Source organism: Passer domesticus, chromosome 10 (assembly GCF_036417665.1).
Source record: "Passer domesticus isolate bPasDom1 chromosome 10, bPasDom1.hap1, whole genome shotgun sequence".
Taxonomy (NCBI): domain Eukaryota; kingdom Metazoa; phylum Chordata; class Aves; order Passeriformes; family Passeridae; genus Passer; species Passer domesticus.
In genome coordinates, this window is record NC_087483.1 from 26,461,116 (window position 1) to 26,475,388 (window position 14,273).

At 35.7% G+C, this 14,273-nt stretch overlaps 1 protein-coding gene across 6 annotated transcripts in view; it reads left to right on the plus strand.

The window, feature by feature from the left end:
- Window positions 1-14,273, plus strand: part of KCNH7 (potassium voltage-gated channel subfamily H member 7) — a 204,764-nt gene that overhangs the window by 134,006 nt on the left and 56,485 nt on the right. For 3 of the 6 annotated variants that reach the window (XM_064434691.1, XM_064434697.1, XM_064434694.1), the window contains 4 exons: window positions 4,127-4,555; window positions 7,649-7,669; window positions 8,186-8,209; window positions 11,298-11,512. In XM_064434691.1, coding sequence (XP_064290761.1) covers window positions 4,127-4,555; window positions 7,649-7,669; window positions 8,186-8,209; window positions 11,298-11,512 — 689 coding nt within the window. The remainder of the gene's footprint in view (window positions 1-4,126; window positions 4,556-7,648; window positions 7,670-8,185; window positions 8,210-11,297; window positions 11,513-14,273) is intronic. The other 3 variants (XM_064434693.1, XM_064434696.1, XM_064434695.1) reach the window with 2 other exon arrangements.

The window sequence follows — 14,273 nt, forward strand, 5'->3', positions numbered from 1 at the left end:
ACAAGGATATTAATTTTTCTTATCAAGATAGGATTTTTCCCTGCATTTTTTCCCAAAACTATTAATCTAAACATTGTCTTTCTATAAATTATAAGTCTTCTCCTTTGATCTCCCAAAATATGAGACAGAATTAAAAAAGGGTTCCCAAACACGAGAAAAGTCAATTTGAGTTTGAGACTTTGGAGATAATTCTATTTGCAAACAGTTTAGAAGAGTCCTGTGTCATCTACAGAGATATTTTTGGACTAAGTTCTACTATTTAGAAACTTTAACAGCTGAGATGGCACAGAGAATAAGTGCAACCAACAGATTAACTCATTTGCAAATTACTTATTCAGTAAAGTGAGGTTTGAAAGGAGGAGGTGGAATGTACGCCTGGAATTGTGACTCAGACGCAACTGCTTTCCTCAATTGCTCTTAGGAAGACACAATCATACAAATCTCTGATTCAGCATTAAGAAGAATTTGGCAATATATTCTTTAATAAATATAAAGATTTTAATGTAACATTATCTCTGATTTCGTAATAAATAGCCAGTTGCCTCTGAAACATGTTTGAGAATTGTAAGCCGAATCCGTCTGCTCTGACATCATACTTACACAAAGCAAGGGTTGTCCATTACCAAACAAAAGATTTCACCCCATACACAGGAGGCCAGGAAAGCTCCCACTGGCACTTTTACTCTATACTGGGACAGCAGGCCTGAGGCCTGAATGAATTTTTTTTTGTGACAAATTGTGTTATTACACTTCCTTGCTCAGCTCAGATCAGTAAACTACACAAATTCTGAATGGGCCCCCTGATAACTTTAGCTACAGGAGAGAGATGAATGTTCAACACACCATGTAGCTCATTACCTGTTCACTGAAGAATAGCAAGACTCCTTCTCTTAGGAATATTCAAATTAAAAAGCAGGAAATAGGGTTTGAGACTATTTATTACAGTGTATAAAAGAAAAGCAAAAAGCTGCTCATTTAAGTTTTCTATTTTATGCCCAAAAGTCTTAACAAGAAGCAAAATTCTCACTGAGTATTCTTTCCAGCTGAACTGCAGTTAGACAGCTAAATCAGTAATGCAGTATAACGTGGTCATATTAACGTGGTGAGGCAGAAAAGACCATCTGCAGCACCATGAATATGACTAAAATAGAGTGCCAACAAAAAGCCTTGAATAGTGTCTAATGCCAGAAATTCTTATGAATGGTGTTTTTTAAGAATTTCAGTGTAATTGATAAAAAAAGAGAATTATAGTATCAGTTTCACTTTGGATGCAATAAGCTTTCAAAATTGATTTATAAGCTGCTTTACAGCTCAATTTTATGTGCATTTAAAAATAATAATTTTTTTTACGTTCTTCACTGATTTCAACTATGAGGAGTTGTACTGTTCAAGCTTAGTATGTTAGAAGAAATCTACACACTCCCAAGATTCACTCTGGTGAACATCACTGTGTAGAATGAAAATTGGCACTTTTAACTGCTGTTTTAAACACTCATTACTCTGGTTTATGTAACAGAGATTTCTGTTTATTTTACTGTTGTGTGTATATGCTTGGAGTGATAAATTCAATGCTAAATATTTGGAATTCAAGAAACTTTTTCAAAAATTGTCAAGGACAAAAAAGTAATATCATTGCATGGATTTATATTTTAAAGTAGGGAAAAAAGTGGAAATAAATCACCAGATTTCTAAACACTTGGATGTTATCAATAGTCTCACACATTTTTTATTTTATAGAAAATTTTGAATTACTTGGATAAAAAAGGTTCCGACGAGGTGAGAAAGTAAAAAAATTATTCAGACTATTATATGACATTCAAAGGCTTATGCAAGGATGCTGAGTGGCCAAGTGATAAAACAGTGAAAGCAATTTTTTGCAGACACAATATTAGAGACTCAGTTATCTATTACCAAACAACAACAAAGTTTCTCAGTTGTTGCAAAAATACCTTAAATTTGCACATTTAGAAAAATATTTTGAAAGTACAATTAAATATTGGTAATTGTAAGGAAGTGAGATAAAGGCAAAACAAAAAGCCATTATATCACTGCATTGATCCCTGAGTCTGGGGGTAGCTCAGGCCGTTGTCAAAAAGGATTGCATTAGAAATAAAAAGTAACTGAGAAGAGTGAGAAGGATGTTCAGAGGTGCACAATACAGTTACACAAGCACTCTGCAGCTTGCAGAACTTGCAGGTATACTGCATGCAATTGAGCAGATGTGTGAAAAACTGTAAACATTTTAAGACTATATTGAAACTATAAAAAGGAAGTAATTAGCTATTTTTTATAGGAACTAGAACCCTCCCAAAGGCAACAAGGGTATAGCAAGTAAGGGGAACTATTTTTCACAAACATATGGTAAAATTATGGAGTTCTATTGTATAGAATTATTTGCAGATCAAACTACAGCCATTTTTAAATACACTGAAACAAATTCATAGAATAAAGGTATGCCAAAAATTCAGTTTGTGATTTGAACAAACAATCTCTAGCTCAGGAAATTTCTGAAATTCTGATAGCTAGAAACTGAGTACATTTATCAAGAGAAATAACACAATGTAGTGACTCTAAATTTCTTTCTTCATGTATCCATCACTGGAAAGTATCAAGGTCCAACAGTTTGCTAGATGGACCTTTGGTGTCATCTAGTATAGCAGCTTTAGCTCTTAGACAGGTTTTCTGAGCAGGGTACTCTCACCTTAATTCATTTAGAATTCAAAATACAGTTCCATATTCAATACTAAATATATAGGACATCCATTTTAAAACATTAAATGATTAAGCTGGGTCATCTGTTGTTCTCCAATTACTGTCTGCCATAGGCATAAGAGAAAGACTATTTCAAAACATGTCAGTATCAAATGATAGATTACCTAATAAATGTTAGGTAGCTACAAATGCTGGCAATTTAAACTGACTTTTAAAAAAATCTTTTTTTAAAACACCAAACAGAACGTTTTATCCCAGAAAGAATAAGAATATACTTATATTATATACTGAAATATTCTCCAAGAAATCATTTCACTATTGATTCACTGTTTAAAACACTTATGTAGCAAAGTGATGAGATAAAAAAGTTATAAGTCAAACTATTTATACAATCACACCTGACCATTTAAAATTTTTAATTATTTTATTTTGTTAAACTTTCTTTAGCATTGCTTTTTCTAAACTGTTTAATATGTTTTCTGTACATCTGAAGTCCCCATGCCTGCAACTGTGAGTTGTGTTACACAAAACCTTACAATATTTGTTATTTAGGTTTGGTTTTTTAGAAGGGTATTCTGTACATTTTGCAATTTTTCCTCTATAGTTTCTGTCTATGTACCATGTTATACTCTTCCTCTCAGTTACTGATATTTCTTACCATTTCTAACCATTACACAGTGTTAGTTTTCCACACACTCAGGATAGTCTCCCCTGCCATTCAACACACCAAGCCTAACTCAGCCCATCCCATGCAAACATAAAGAATTATTGCATTGTATAGGTGCAACTGAGGCTTGAGAGTGGTGTCGCTCTTTTTTCTTTGCTTTGCTCCTTTACTTTTCATTTTAAACTTGTTAAAATTATTTCATCTAATCATCAGATGTAAGTATTGGAGAGAATTGTAGCAAAACTGATATAAAGCTTATTTCTATATCCCAAGAAATTAGCTCTGATATCTTTCTGTTTAACCTGAAATAAATGCATATGTCATCAATACATTTATAAGTACACGGAGTTCCACTAGTGTTAGAATCCACAAATATCTATTTCAGGCTAACAACTACCAAGCAAAGTGTTAGACATATTCTGTCAGTCTTTTATAGATACATAGTTTTTTAATTTAGAAAGGATCATCGGAACATCATGGCTTTTAAAATAGGCTGTGGAATGAATGCTGCTATTCCCATTCTAAGCTCAAAAACTTAGGTCTGACTGAATTATGAAAAATTTTAACACCCCCACCTATAACAAACTTGGAGCTATATTATATTTGTATATTCACACATTCCATTGCAAAGCATTTTAATTTATTAGGAATAGCTACTATCATTCATTTTATGTGAAAAAAAGCTGATTTGAATGACAAGACACTAATGTGTAATATTTTCTTCTGTTTCTGTGTATTTACATGTAGGCAGACTTTTTGGGTTCCGGCTACCTGGACTGAGACTTCTGACATACAGAAAGCAGTCCTTACCCCAGGAAGACCCCGACGCAGTCATAATCGATTCATCCAAGCACAGCGATGACTCAGTGGCAATGAAGCACTTTAAATCACCTACGAAAGAAAGCTGCAGTCCTTCAGAAGTGGATGATACAAAAGCACTGATCCAACACAGTAAATGTTCACCTTTGGTTAATATATCTGGACCTCTTGACCACTCATCACCTAAGCAGCAGTGGGACAGACTTTACCCTGACATGATACAGACAAGCAATCCACTAACCCATTCCAGATCAAAGGAAAGTATTTGTAGTATACGGAGAGCCTCTTCGGTACATGACATAGAAGGCTTTAATGTCCATCCCAAGAACATTTTTAGGGACCGTCACGCAAGTGAAGGTATGGTAGAAAGTCAATCACTATTCTTTGATGCATTAAAAAATGATTTTTTTCAATGTTTCATAGTAATAATCATCACTTTGTAAACAAAGCTAAATATAATAACGCAATGGTGCATTGAAAATATTAAGGACACAAATATGCCAGGCTTATGTACACTAAATATTGCTTTTCATTTTCAAGGAGACAAATGGAATCATGGTGTTGATGTTCTCTACAGGGATATAGCAAATATTGGGGCCAGCTTTCCTAAAGCTAATATTGGTTTTGGGGGTGGGGGAGATGGGGAAATCAGGAGATCAAATTGTAATTGCATGTACCGTTCTCTCCTCTAATTACATATATTAGATTGTCTTTGATTGTATGAAATCCTTCTTCAGAGATTGATAAGTTTATTTCTCTTAAATCTGTAATGTGCAGATTTTACATTCACTGATCCAACACTGAGATATGCCTTTTCTCTCATGCTGAAGAAAATATCCTCAGCACCTCCACTGACGTGCTTTGTGTAGTGAAAACTGAAATACTTAGTGAAATGGTGAAATGCTTAGTGTAAACTTAAGTGTGATTTCCTCTCCTTGTGCTAGTATATTCATTTTTCATTGTGGCAGATCTCAAATGGTCATTCTTCATCCAGTTATATATTTATGAAAATGCGTAAAGATCTGTTTGAATATTAGCTGTCTTTGATTACAGTGGTAGAAAGCTAATGCACAAATTACCACATAATTTTAATACTTGCTGAATTTAGAGGCAAAAATTTCTATCTCCATTTTATGGAAAAACTTTTTTCAAATGTTACGTACTAAGGAAAATAATTTCTGCTATGAGGAACCAATAATCCACTTGAACTCCTAAGGCCTCTCCTGTGATGTGATCATTTACACTGTAAATAGAAAACATACCCTCACTCTGTTTTCACTTTGCATAAACTACAAAATAGGCCCTAAGTTTTGTCATACACAGTCATTCTAGAAAAACTCAGCAGAAGAGAGGATGGCTCTCAGAAAGCCATTAGAATTAGTAAGCATCCTTGATGCCGTATGCTTACAGTCATGTTAGAATTGGACACCTTATGCTGAAAATATGTTTAAATTTATCCAGCAAGTCCTAATTGCCTAACCCAACAGTGAGCCATAAAACTCTATTATTGCTATGAAATTATCCATGCAAGTTCGGCAACCAAGATTCAGCTTAAATCATCTGCTCCAGGCTTGCAGTTTCTGAACAGGGAGAATGCAAAACCCTAAGTACAACAAGGAAAGTGAACTACAGTCCCAAAGGGCTCAACTCTTACAAAGGAAACATAGGTTAACATATTTTCTCATTTCATTTTTATTTGGAGTTTTCCCAAATCTTTCAAAAACTACTACTCTATCTGAAAATCCAAGTCAGGATTCATTTTTTCCTATCTTTTCCAGTTCAAAAAATATTAATTGAATCAATAAAGCAGAATTCTGAAAGAAGAGAATAACATTACTTTGATTAATACTAACTGCAGTAATTTACCTGCAGTCAAATTTTAAGATAATGCAATTGAGAATAGAAATTATTTCATATGTGAAATTAATTTATGTAGCCTTGTTTCCTATCACTTTAAAATTATCTTCACTGTGCCCATTATATGCCAAAAGATATTACAGTAGAAATGACAGCTTAGCATTTTAAATTCATTTGAGTATCCTGGATCAATTCCATTACAAATTTACCTATATGACAGCAAAAGCAACAGGGCAGGAACTTTTTCTACACTCACCATCCAAAATGCAGCCAAGCCAGCCTCATCTGGAACACCAGCAATCCAGTTTCCCCAGTCAGGTACAAGTTCAGAAATGTTATTGTCTTCAGAAAGTCGATTGTCTTCTGACTCAGCAGGATCACTGCATCCTTCTGAAACAGCAGCAGGCTTTTCAGCCCAACTCAAAATCTCCAGTACTGCTGCAGATGCCTGGCCCAGGAAGGCACAGGGCTGGGAGGAACCAAGCACCCTTCCACAGCCCGGGTCCAGAGGGCCCAGGCTGATGTGCTGTGCTCCCCGGTGCCCAGGAAGATGAGGAGAAGGCAGCGAGGCAGCAGGCGTGGCGAGGCCCAGCGCCATGTCCCATGGCCTCTGTCCAGAGCAGGGCTGACCACCCTCTGCTGGCACAGGGCTGCTGTGGCACAGCCAGGTCACAAACGCCTCAGCCTCAGAGGCGGCCTGTCAGCCCAGCCAAAGAAGGTGAAAGTCTGTGAGAGCCCAAAGCACATGTGGGAGCTGGTAACCCGGGCACAGCAGGTATCCGCACCAGGAGGAAGGCCCCATTCCCTGCCAGACCGCCTCACGCCCTCAGAGCCGCAGGGCACAACACAAGGGGACGGTGCCTGGTGGATCACATTGTTATCGCATGAACCAGCGTGACAGCATCTACCTCTGCACCTGTGTGGCTTCTTTAAAATGGTGGTAACAGCAGCAATAATAATATTATCCCCGAAAAGGTTTGATCTCACGAGAGGATTCAGGGCCAGGTGAGCCTGTGAGGACAGAAAACTTTGCCAATGTTTCCTTGTGGAAAGGCACCTAAGAGCTGAAAAAGGTTTAAGGTGTATCTTTCTCCAGCACTTGCTCAGGAGGGCATTGCTTAGGTTGCTGCCCTGTTAAAAGTGCTTCCTCACGTGAGTGCAGGCGGGCATGGCGGGGCCTGGGGGTCTGTGCCGGAACTCCTGTGCTGCCACCCTGCACTTCTGCCTCAGCTTCTCTCAATTATGTGGGACTAATTATTTCTTCTTGGCACTTTTGCTAAGAAGAAATATTTTTTTCCTGCAACCCATTGCCAGACTTGTGGAGAAATAATTTTATCATGTTTCTATTAAGGCAAGTTAGATAAAGCCAGTCCAACTGCCTGCTGATCTACTCCAGACACTTTTACACTTTATCTCAATTATCAAGAGTGACTTCACCTTCACTTAAAGTCTTCATAATACAGTCAAGGAGGTGCAATAATATTTCAATTCAAGCCATGCACACTTTGAAGCCATATTTTCTGCTTTTTCTGATGTAGATTTTAGTTGTCTTTTTTTTGTCTTTTTCTCCACTTTTATTATGCTGAAAACCAGACAATGGTCGCAGTGTCAAAGGTAAAGTATACATCTAGACTGTACCTTCCAGTGTTTCAATCAGCCACACTTTTTGGCACGTTACTTTGCCTGCTGTATGAAATGTTCAAATGCAACATTCTCATGTTGACCTCTCTACGGTCATAATTACATAAATTATATTTGTTAAACACATAGTTATTCATGTAATTCTTGTCTCAAAGCACTAACTACGAATCACTGGAAAAAGTGAAGGCATAGTTAAACAGCCTGTTGATTTAATTATCTGCTAATTTAAAAAAAGGAAGGGAGGGAGGTAGAACAACATATCATAGTTATTTAACTCAGTGCTGTTGTCCTTAAGCAGTCAAAACTTCTGTTGAAGCTACCAGGAGTTTTACCTGTAAAAGGATGTGTGATTTTTTGAGGACATTAGCAAATGATCCATTGTTACAAGGTACTTAGTTTTCAGTTAACTCTCTCAAAAATAAATAACTGAAAATCAGGACCCTTGTGGAAGTATCTTCACTTGTTCCTCTTTTGTCTCTTTAAAACTAGTTTCACGTTCCTGGATGGCAGGGGGTATGGTTTCAAGCTTCCTGTAGCATCAAAATGTGCATGCATGAACTTCATTGCCAATTTCATGTTTAAATAATATTAATGCAATTACAAAACTGTGTCTTTTCACCAGCATTGAGCTACATGTTTTAGAAGCAATTTGAACATAATCTGTAAATTACTTCCTCCATTTCTGAAGATCACTTACTAAAGTGTTCAGTTTAATTGCCATATTTGTATCTGTGGGAAAACTGGTTTGTGACTTCATGCATGATGCAAAAAGTGTGTGTACCTGGTAAAATCTCTCCAAACTGCATGCAGTGCATGACATAGGTTCTGTAAAACAATTTGTGGACTGCAAGAACATTGTGTTTGCTTCATGTGTATGTTGGCAGAATCTTGGGGGAAAAACATGCAGTTTCTGTGCTGTACAATAGATTTTATAAATGTATTTACTGCTGGTGAAAGATGATGAATTGGCAGCTCAGGAAAGTGAAATAATTTCTCCTAGTAATGCATTGTGTAAGCAAGGACAATGAAATCCTACCATCAAAATGGGGATTTCAAACTTAACCTGATTCTCCTTTTTAGGCTAGGCAGAAGCAAGTCATTCTCCCTGCTTATTCAGTTCTCTGCCTCTCTGCTGAAACTGTCAATCAGGGTGCCAATTAGTATCAATTGTGATTGTGATTTGTTATGGCCCCCTTTTCCCCTTCCTTCTACGACAGTATAGCAATGGTCCACCAGCTGTAAAGTGTCAGCTCAATTTCTGCCAGCCTGGGCTGTACTTAAGCTAATACTGTCTTTCAATCAATTACCATTGTCAATGAGGTGTATTATACCTTTCACCACTTTCTAAAGCAAAAAAAAGGTGGGGGAAAAGAAGCGATGTTCTATTCTCATGTGCAATGAGCTTAAGCCTAATATCATGCTCTAGGGCATGAGTATTAGGTAGCAAAAGAGAGAGTAATCCCCTTTGGAATGGAAGCGATAAAAGATGTAAATCCCAGAAACCAGGAGTTCAATGCAATTTAAGTATCTACAAAGTTATTAATAAAACAAAATCTTGCCTACTATCTAATCACAGATTTGCCTAAGCTATCTTAGTTTCCTCTTACCTTAGAATTCCTAAGGTATGAAGAATCTTGTTAATCTGACAGATGGTTTCAACTTGAAATCCTGCTTATGTCTGATTCAATACTCAGAAACTATTGCTCAAAATAACAGGGAAGCAGGGCTGGAAACTGCAATCCGACCACATGTCCATTAGCACACACCAGCCAGATTAGCCACTTTGCTCGTTTGTGAGAAGATTGTGAGCCCTGATATATTTTGAGCACTAATATTTAGTAGACTCATATAGATGATGTGAAAGATAGATTCAGGTCCCACCTGAGCAAAAAGGCATTTAAATATAGTATCACAATCCCTTAGTGGTGCCCTCAGTAGCAGGCTTTTTTACCATTCCTTGCAGGTGAAAGATAGTGCTTTCTTCCCTTTTCCAATGAAGCTGTTCCACAAAAAATATATAATAGAGAAAAAGAAGCACTGTTTTGCAGTTTAATGGTTAGAGAACTCAGGCACAAATTCTTTTTTGTACCCAAACTTTTAGTCTAGAGCATCATGCCCTCCCTTGTCATCTTAAATTCCTTTCTGCACAGTGACAAAATTTGAAATGGAATAGAGATAGTAACAGTAATCTGTGTAATAGTAACAGTAATCTGTGGCTCAGATTAATATGCAATTATCATGAGTCTAGGAGAGAGAAAACATGTATAGATCCTTATAAGCTTCAAAATAAAATAAAATGTCTGCTTCTTCAAAAAGAATTTGAAGCCAGGTGTGATGGAAATTCAGCCCTCACTTAAAGAATTTTGCCAAAAAAAAAAAATCAACACAGCATAAAGCATTTCCCCACAGCCATCCCCAAGCAGCTGGTTGCTTTGAATTTCATTTGTTCTCACCTTGAAAATAAAATCAACTGTTCCACCGTTGACTTTGCATTTACCCCACAGGCCTAATCCTATCCCACTGACTGTTCCTGAATCGACATACACATTCTTGTTTTCCTCTGAGGAAGACAAAAGAAAACCTCAAAAAGAAGAAAAAGAGAAAAGCATCACATTGTTGCCCTTAATAGAATTAAGGCAACTTTAAATCAGGTTCTCATGTGGATCTAATACCCTTCAATCTCACACTTTATGTACGTTACTACTGACTGCAAGACCTGGATTTTTTCTTAAATCCCTAAGTAGATTTAGTTCTCACTGTCTAAACATTTTTATAGTTCTTTTTCCAATATTGTTCTCAAAAGCAACTTTTCCTTGCAATGAATACTTTTGTCTTCCCAATGAACCTTATGATGACAGTACAAAACAAGTATTCTGGTCAGTTATATTGCTTTCTTGTTCAAGCAACTCTGTGTGTATGAAAAGAATAATTATAAAGAATATGTATCTCATTAAGTACATTCTATATAATTTAAATGATACACTAAAATAGTATAAGATGGCTATATATACTCTGTTGATATTCTACCCATAGTTATATAGGTCATACAGGTATATACAGTATCCCTATAGTTTCCAATATTTTGTTAGTAACGACAATTGAAGAAACATAATTTGAGAGTCTACTCAATTTTCCAGTTTCTTTGAACTATCATGTGAGCATGAGCAAGGTAGGGATGTGATAATAGAGCCTTTGCTAATTGCAGGCACTCTTACATAACCGTGCGTGTCCTATTTCCGCTCTTATAAACAAATGAGCATATAGTCTTTAAATTCAGCCAGAACTATAATAAGAGCACACCACCATTCCCAGTAACATGAAAACAAGTAAGGATAGCTGCATTATGCAATTTGGAATCCATCAACTTTACAAAAAAATATTGAGGGTTATATGTAAAGGAAATGTTATATTTATAGCCAATATTAGGTTTAAATCTTATTAGAAAAAGTTATTTTTTAAAATGTAGATAGTTTTTATTATTAACAACTAGTATACAGAAAAATAATTTTTAATCACTCTTTTAACATATCCCACCTCAACATTAATGATAATTTATTTCCCTTAATTTCCCAGATACTAAATGTGTGTTCTGATTTTTCAGGGCCTTTTAATCATATCAAGTCAAGTCTGTTGGGATCCACATCAGATTCGAATCTCAACAAATACAGTACAATCAACAAAATTCCTCAACTCACACTGAACTTTTCAGATATCAAAAGTGAAAAAAAATCTTCATCTCCTCCTTCTTCAGAGAAAGCAATTATTGCACCTAAAGTGAAAGACCGAACGCACAATGTAACAGAGAAGGTTACACAGGTAAGGTAATACACTTATTTCAGTTCATTTTCTTTTTTTTTCAATGTATTCAACAGATTCTTACTCTTTTAATGGGTGGCTTGGCTATCTCCAGGATAATTTGAAGGCTTTAAAACATCATCTAATTTACCTTCAATTCAGTTTCTTATGAGGTAGTCTATAACATTAGATGATACTGCTAACAAAGAAATCTGCTCCCTTTTTTTTAATGGAAAAGGAATCTTGTAAGCATCATGTGTCCCAAATAAGACCATTAATTTCAGTGAATCCTGTCATTCATAAATGTTAGTTTCATTCTTCATAATTTTGTCTCAGCATTATGAATTGCTGATTAGTGTGAGGCACAACATGATAACAAATAGTAGGTTATTGTGGCACTGTATCATAATTACATCTCATAATTTCTGTTCAAGTTCTTTGGCTCTTCATAATGCTCTTTCTTATGGGTATCTTTTTCCACATCTGTGCATCCATAAGGCTGTCAAAATGAAAAGCAGGTACCTTTGGACTGGGTGTACGATATATCTTGTGAACAAGGCATAAAATTGAAACAAAACTGAAAATCATTTTAAAAAGCTGTCTCTTCACTCTAAGATAGATGCAGTACCCTCTGAAGTCAAAGGAATTTTTCAGCTAATTTCAATATTATTACATTTGTGTTACAATCTTATGTGGAAAGTGACTGGGACAGGCTAAGAATGTGGAACATATTGAGAAAAATACTAAGACATGACAGTATTCCAAATAACTTTTATAGGGTTAGTAAGCAGAGGGTTGGCACTTAAATGCCCAGACAGACTGAAAGAGGAAAGAAGTGCTTTGTAGTAGAATGCAGATAGATATTCCATAAGGAAGATCTTGCCAAGAGTATATTTGGGCTTAGAATCATAGAATTATAGAATTTAAAACCAGCAAGCCCAACCATTAACCCAGCATGGACAAGTCCACGACTAACTCATGTCCCCAGGTGCTGACCAGACTGCAGCTTCTCTACATTGGTGCTTTGCCAGACAGGGTCCATGTTCCTACTCCCTTTGACAGATATAAAAAGGGATGTATTGTACATCCTCCTAAAGAAATAGAGATAAAAGTTCTATCATTTCTGTTTTGAGATCAGTTAGTGCCTAAAAAGTAATTGGATTTTTATCTTTCATATATTTTGTCTTTAAGAACTAGCTTGAATCTGTAACCATTGTCCTTTCTTCTGTGGTCAGTTTTGAAAGATATAATCTCTTCTGGATCCATTTTGATATGTTTTAAATTATTCATAGTAGTTATATATAGACATCTTTTCATAGATAATATGGCAAAAAGTCAAGTTACATAAAAAAGACTAATTTTTATCAGTTATATAAGCATGAGGCAAGGTAGGCTTTTTGGGAGTTTTTCTTTATTTTTGTAGGGTTTGGTTTTTGTTTGTTTTTTTTTTTTTTTTAATTCTGACTGGCTAATTAGTACTAAGATGCTGAGCTTCTATGTACTAGTGATGCTGTTGAGGACAGAAGTTTTTTTTAATTTATGTTTATTCTCCAAATAATTTAGATTTTATGAAAAGTCCAATGGAAATTACATGGATCAGCTTATCTTTCCATGAAAATTGATACCTACTAAATTCAAAATTAAATTTGAAATGCTCTATAAAATCTTTACACTTCACAAAGCCTTCCAATTTAATTTGACATTGGTTTATGTCCTTTTCTAGAACAATCTCAACCACTGTGCAGAGCACAATTTGCATAGCAAACTTTGATGCCATATCATTCATTATAATTGGAAATAGTTCCCTGCAGCTGCTGCTTTTTCTGTTATTACATTCACTTATCAATATTTTTTGTTGCTGCTGCATCCTAAATGCTAGAATTAGATACAGGTAAAAACTCCTAGGAGGTATAAATAAGTGTACATCTATAGTATTACAATGGTCAAGAATCTAGTTAACTAGAGATTCATTAATTAGATTGTAAATAGACATTTAGAAGTTTTAAGTGGCTAATTTTAGTCCTGTTTATGTTTCTATTCTCAGTGGTTTTAATATATGTTGTAAGAGTCAGCTCTTTGAAGCTTCTGCTTCATGTCTGACTATAAATTTATTCGTAAATCTTTTCTTAGGCCATAGATCCATTAGCAATCTATCTGCAAAGCAATGCAAAAATGTGCTTGGAAGATTTGAGCGCAGTGTTGAGAATAAAATATGGTGGAAATGTTAAACCAGGTAGTTAAAAATGCTCATGCTAGCACAGTCTCTGATAAGGAAATCTCTCAAACAGCATCAAAAACACACAGAGGGGAATATGACCTATTTAATCCATGGGGCAATATCAGTAAAAGAGCAAATGAGTATAAAACAGCCATGGTAAGTTTAAAGGTCACCCTTAATCAGAGTTGTGACACTCTGAAACCATCTTCTAACGAAAGAAGTTAGAGCAGGAATTCTAAGTGTTGTTAGAAAGACCCTGAGAATGTAGTGAAGGAGTACATAACATGCTGTATTTTCTGGATTGCAGGACTTGATGACATTAAATGCCACATATTGTACTATTCAAATATACACCCATCCATTTCTCTTTTTGTAGTCCTTATTTTCTATCTTTATGCCTTTCCTCAGTTTTGCTGAGAAATTTGGTCCTGGTGTTAAAATATGACAGTTCCACTACTGTGGCTCCTCATGGTGCAATGCAGAATATATCAGTGAGCTTTCCTGTTGGATCATGCAGTCTGGATTCTCTCTAGTGTATCAGTAATATATCAAGTATCAGCATCA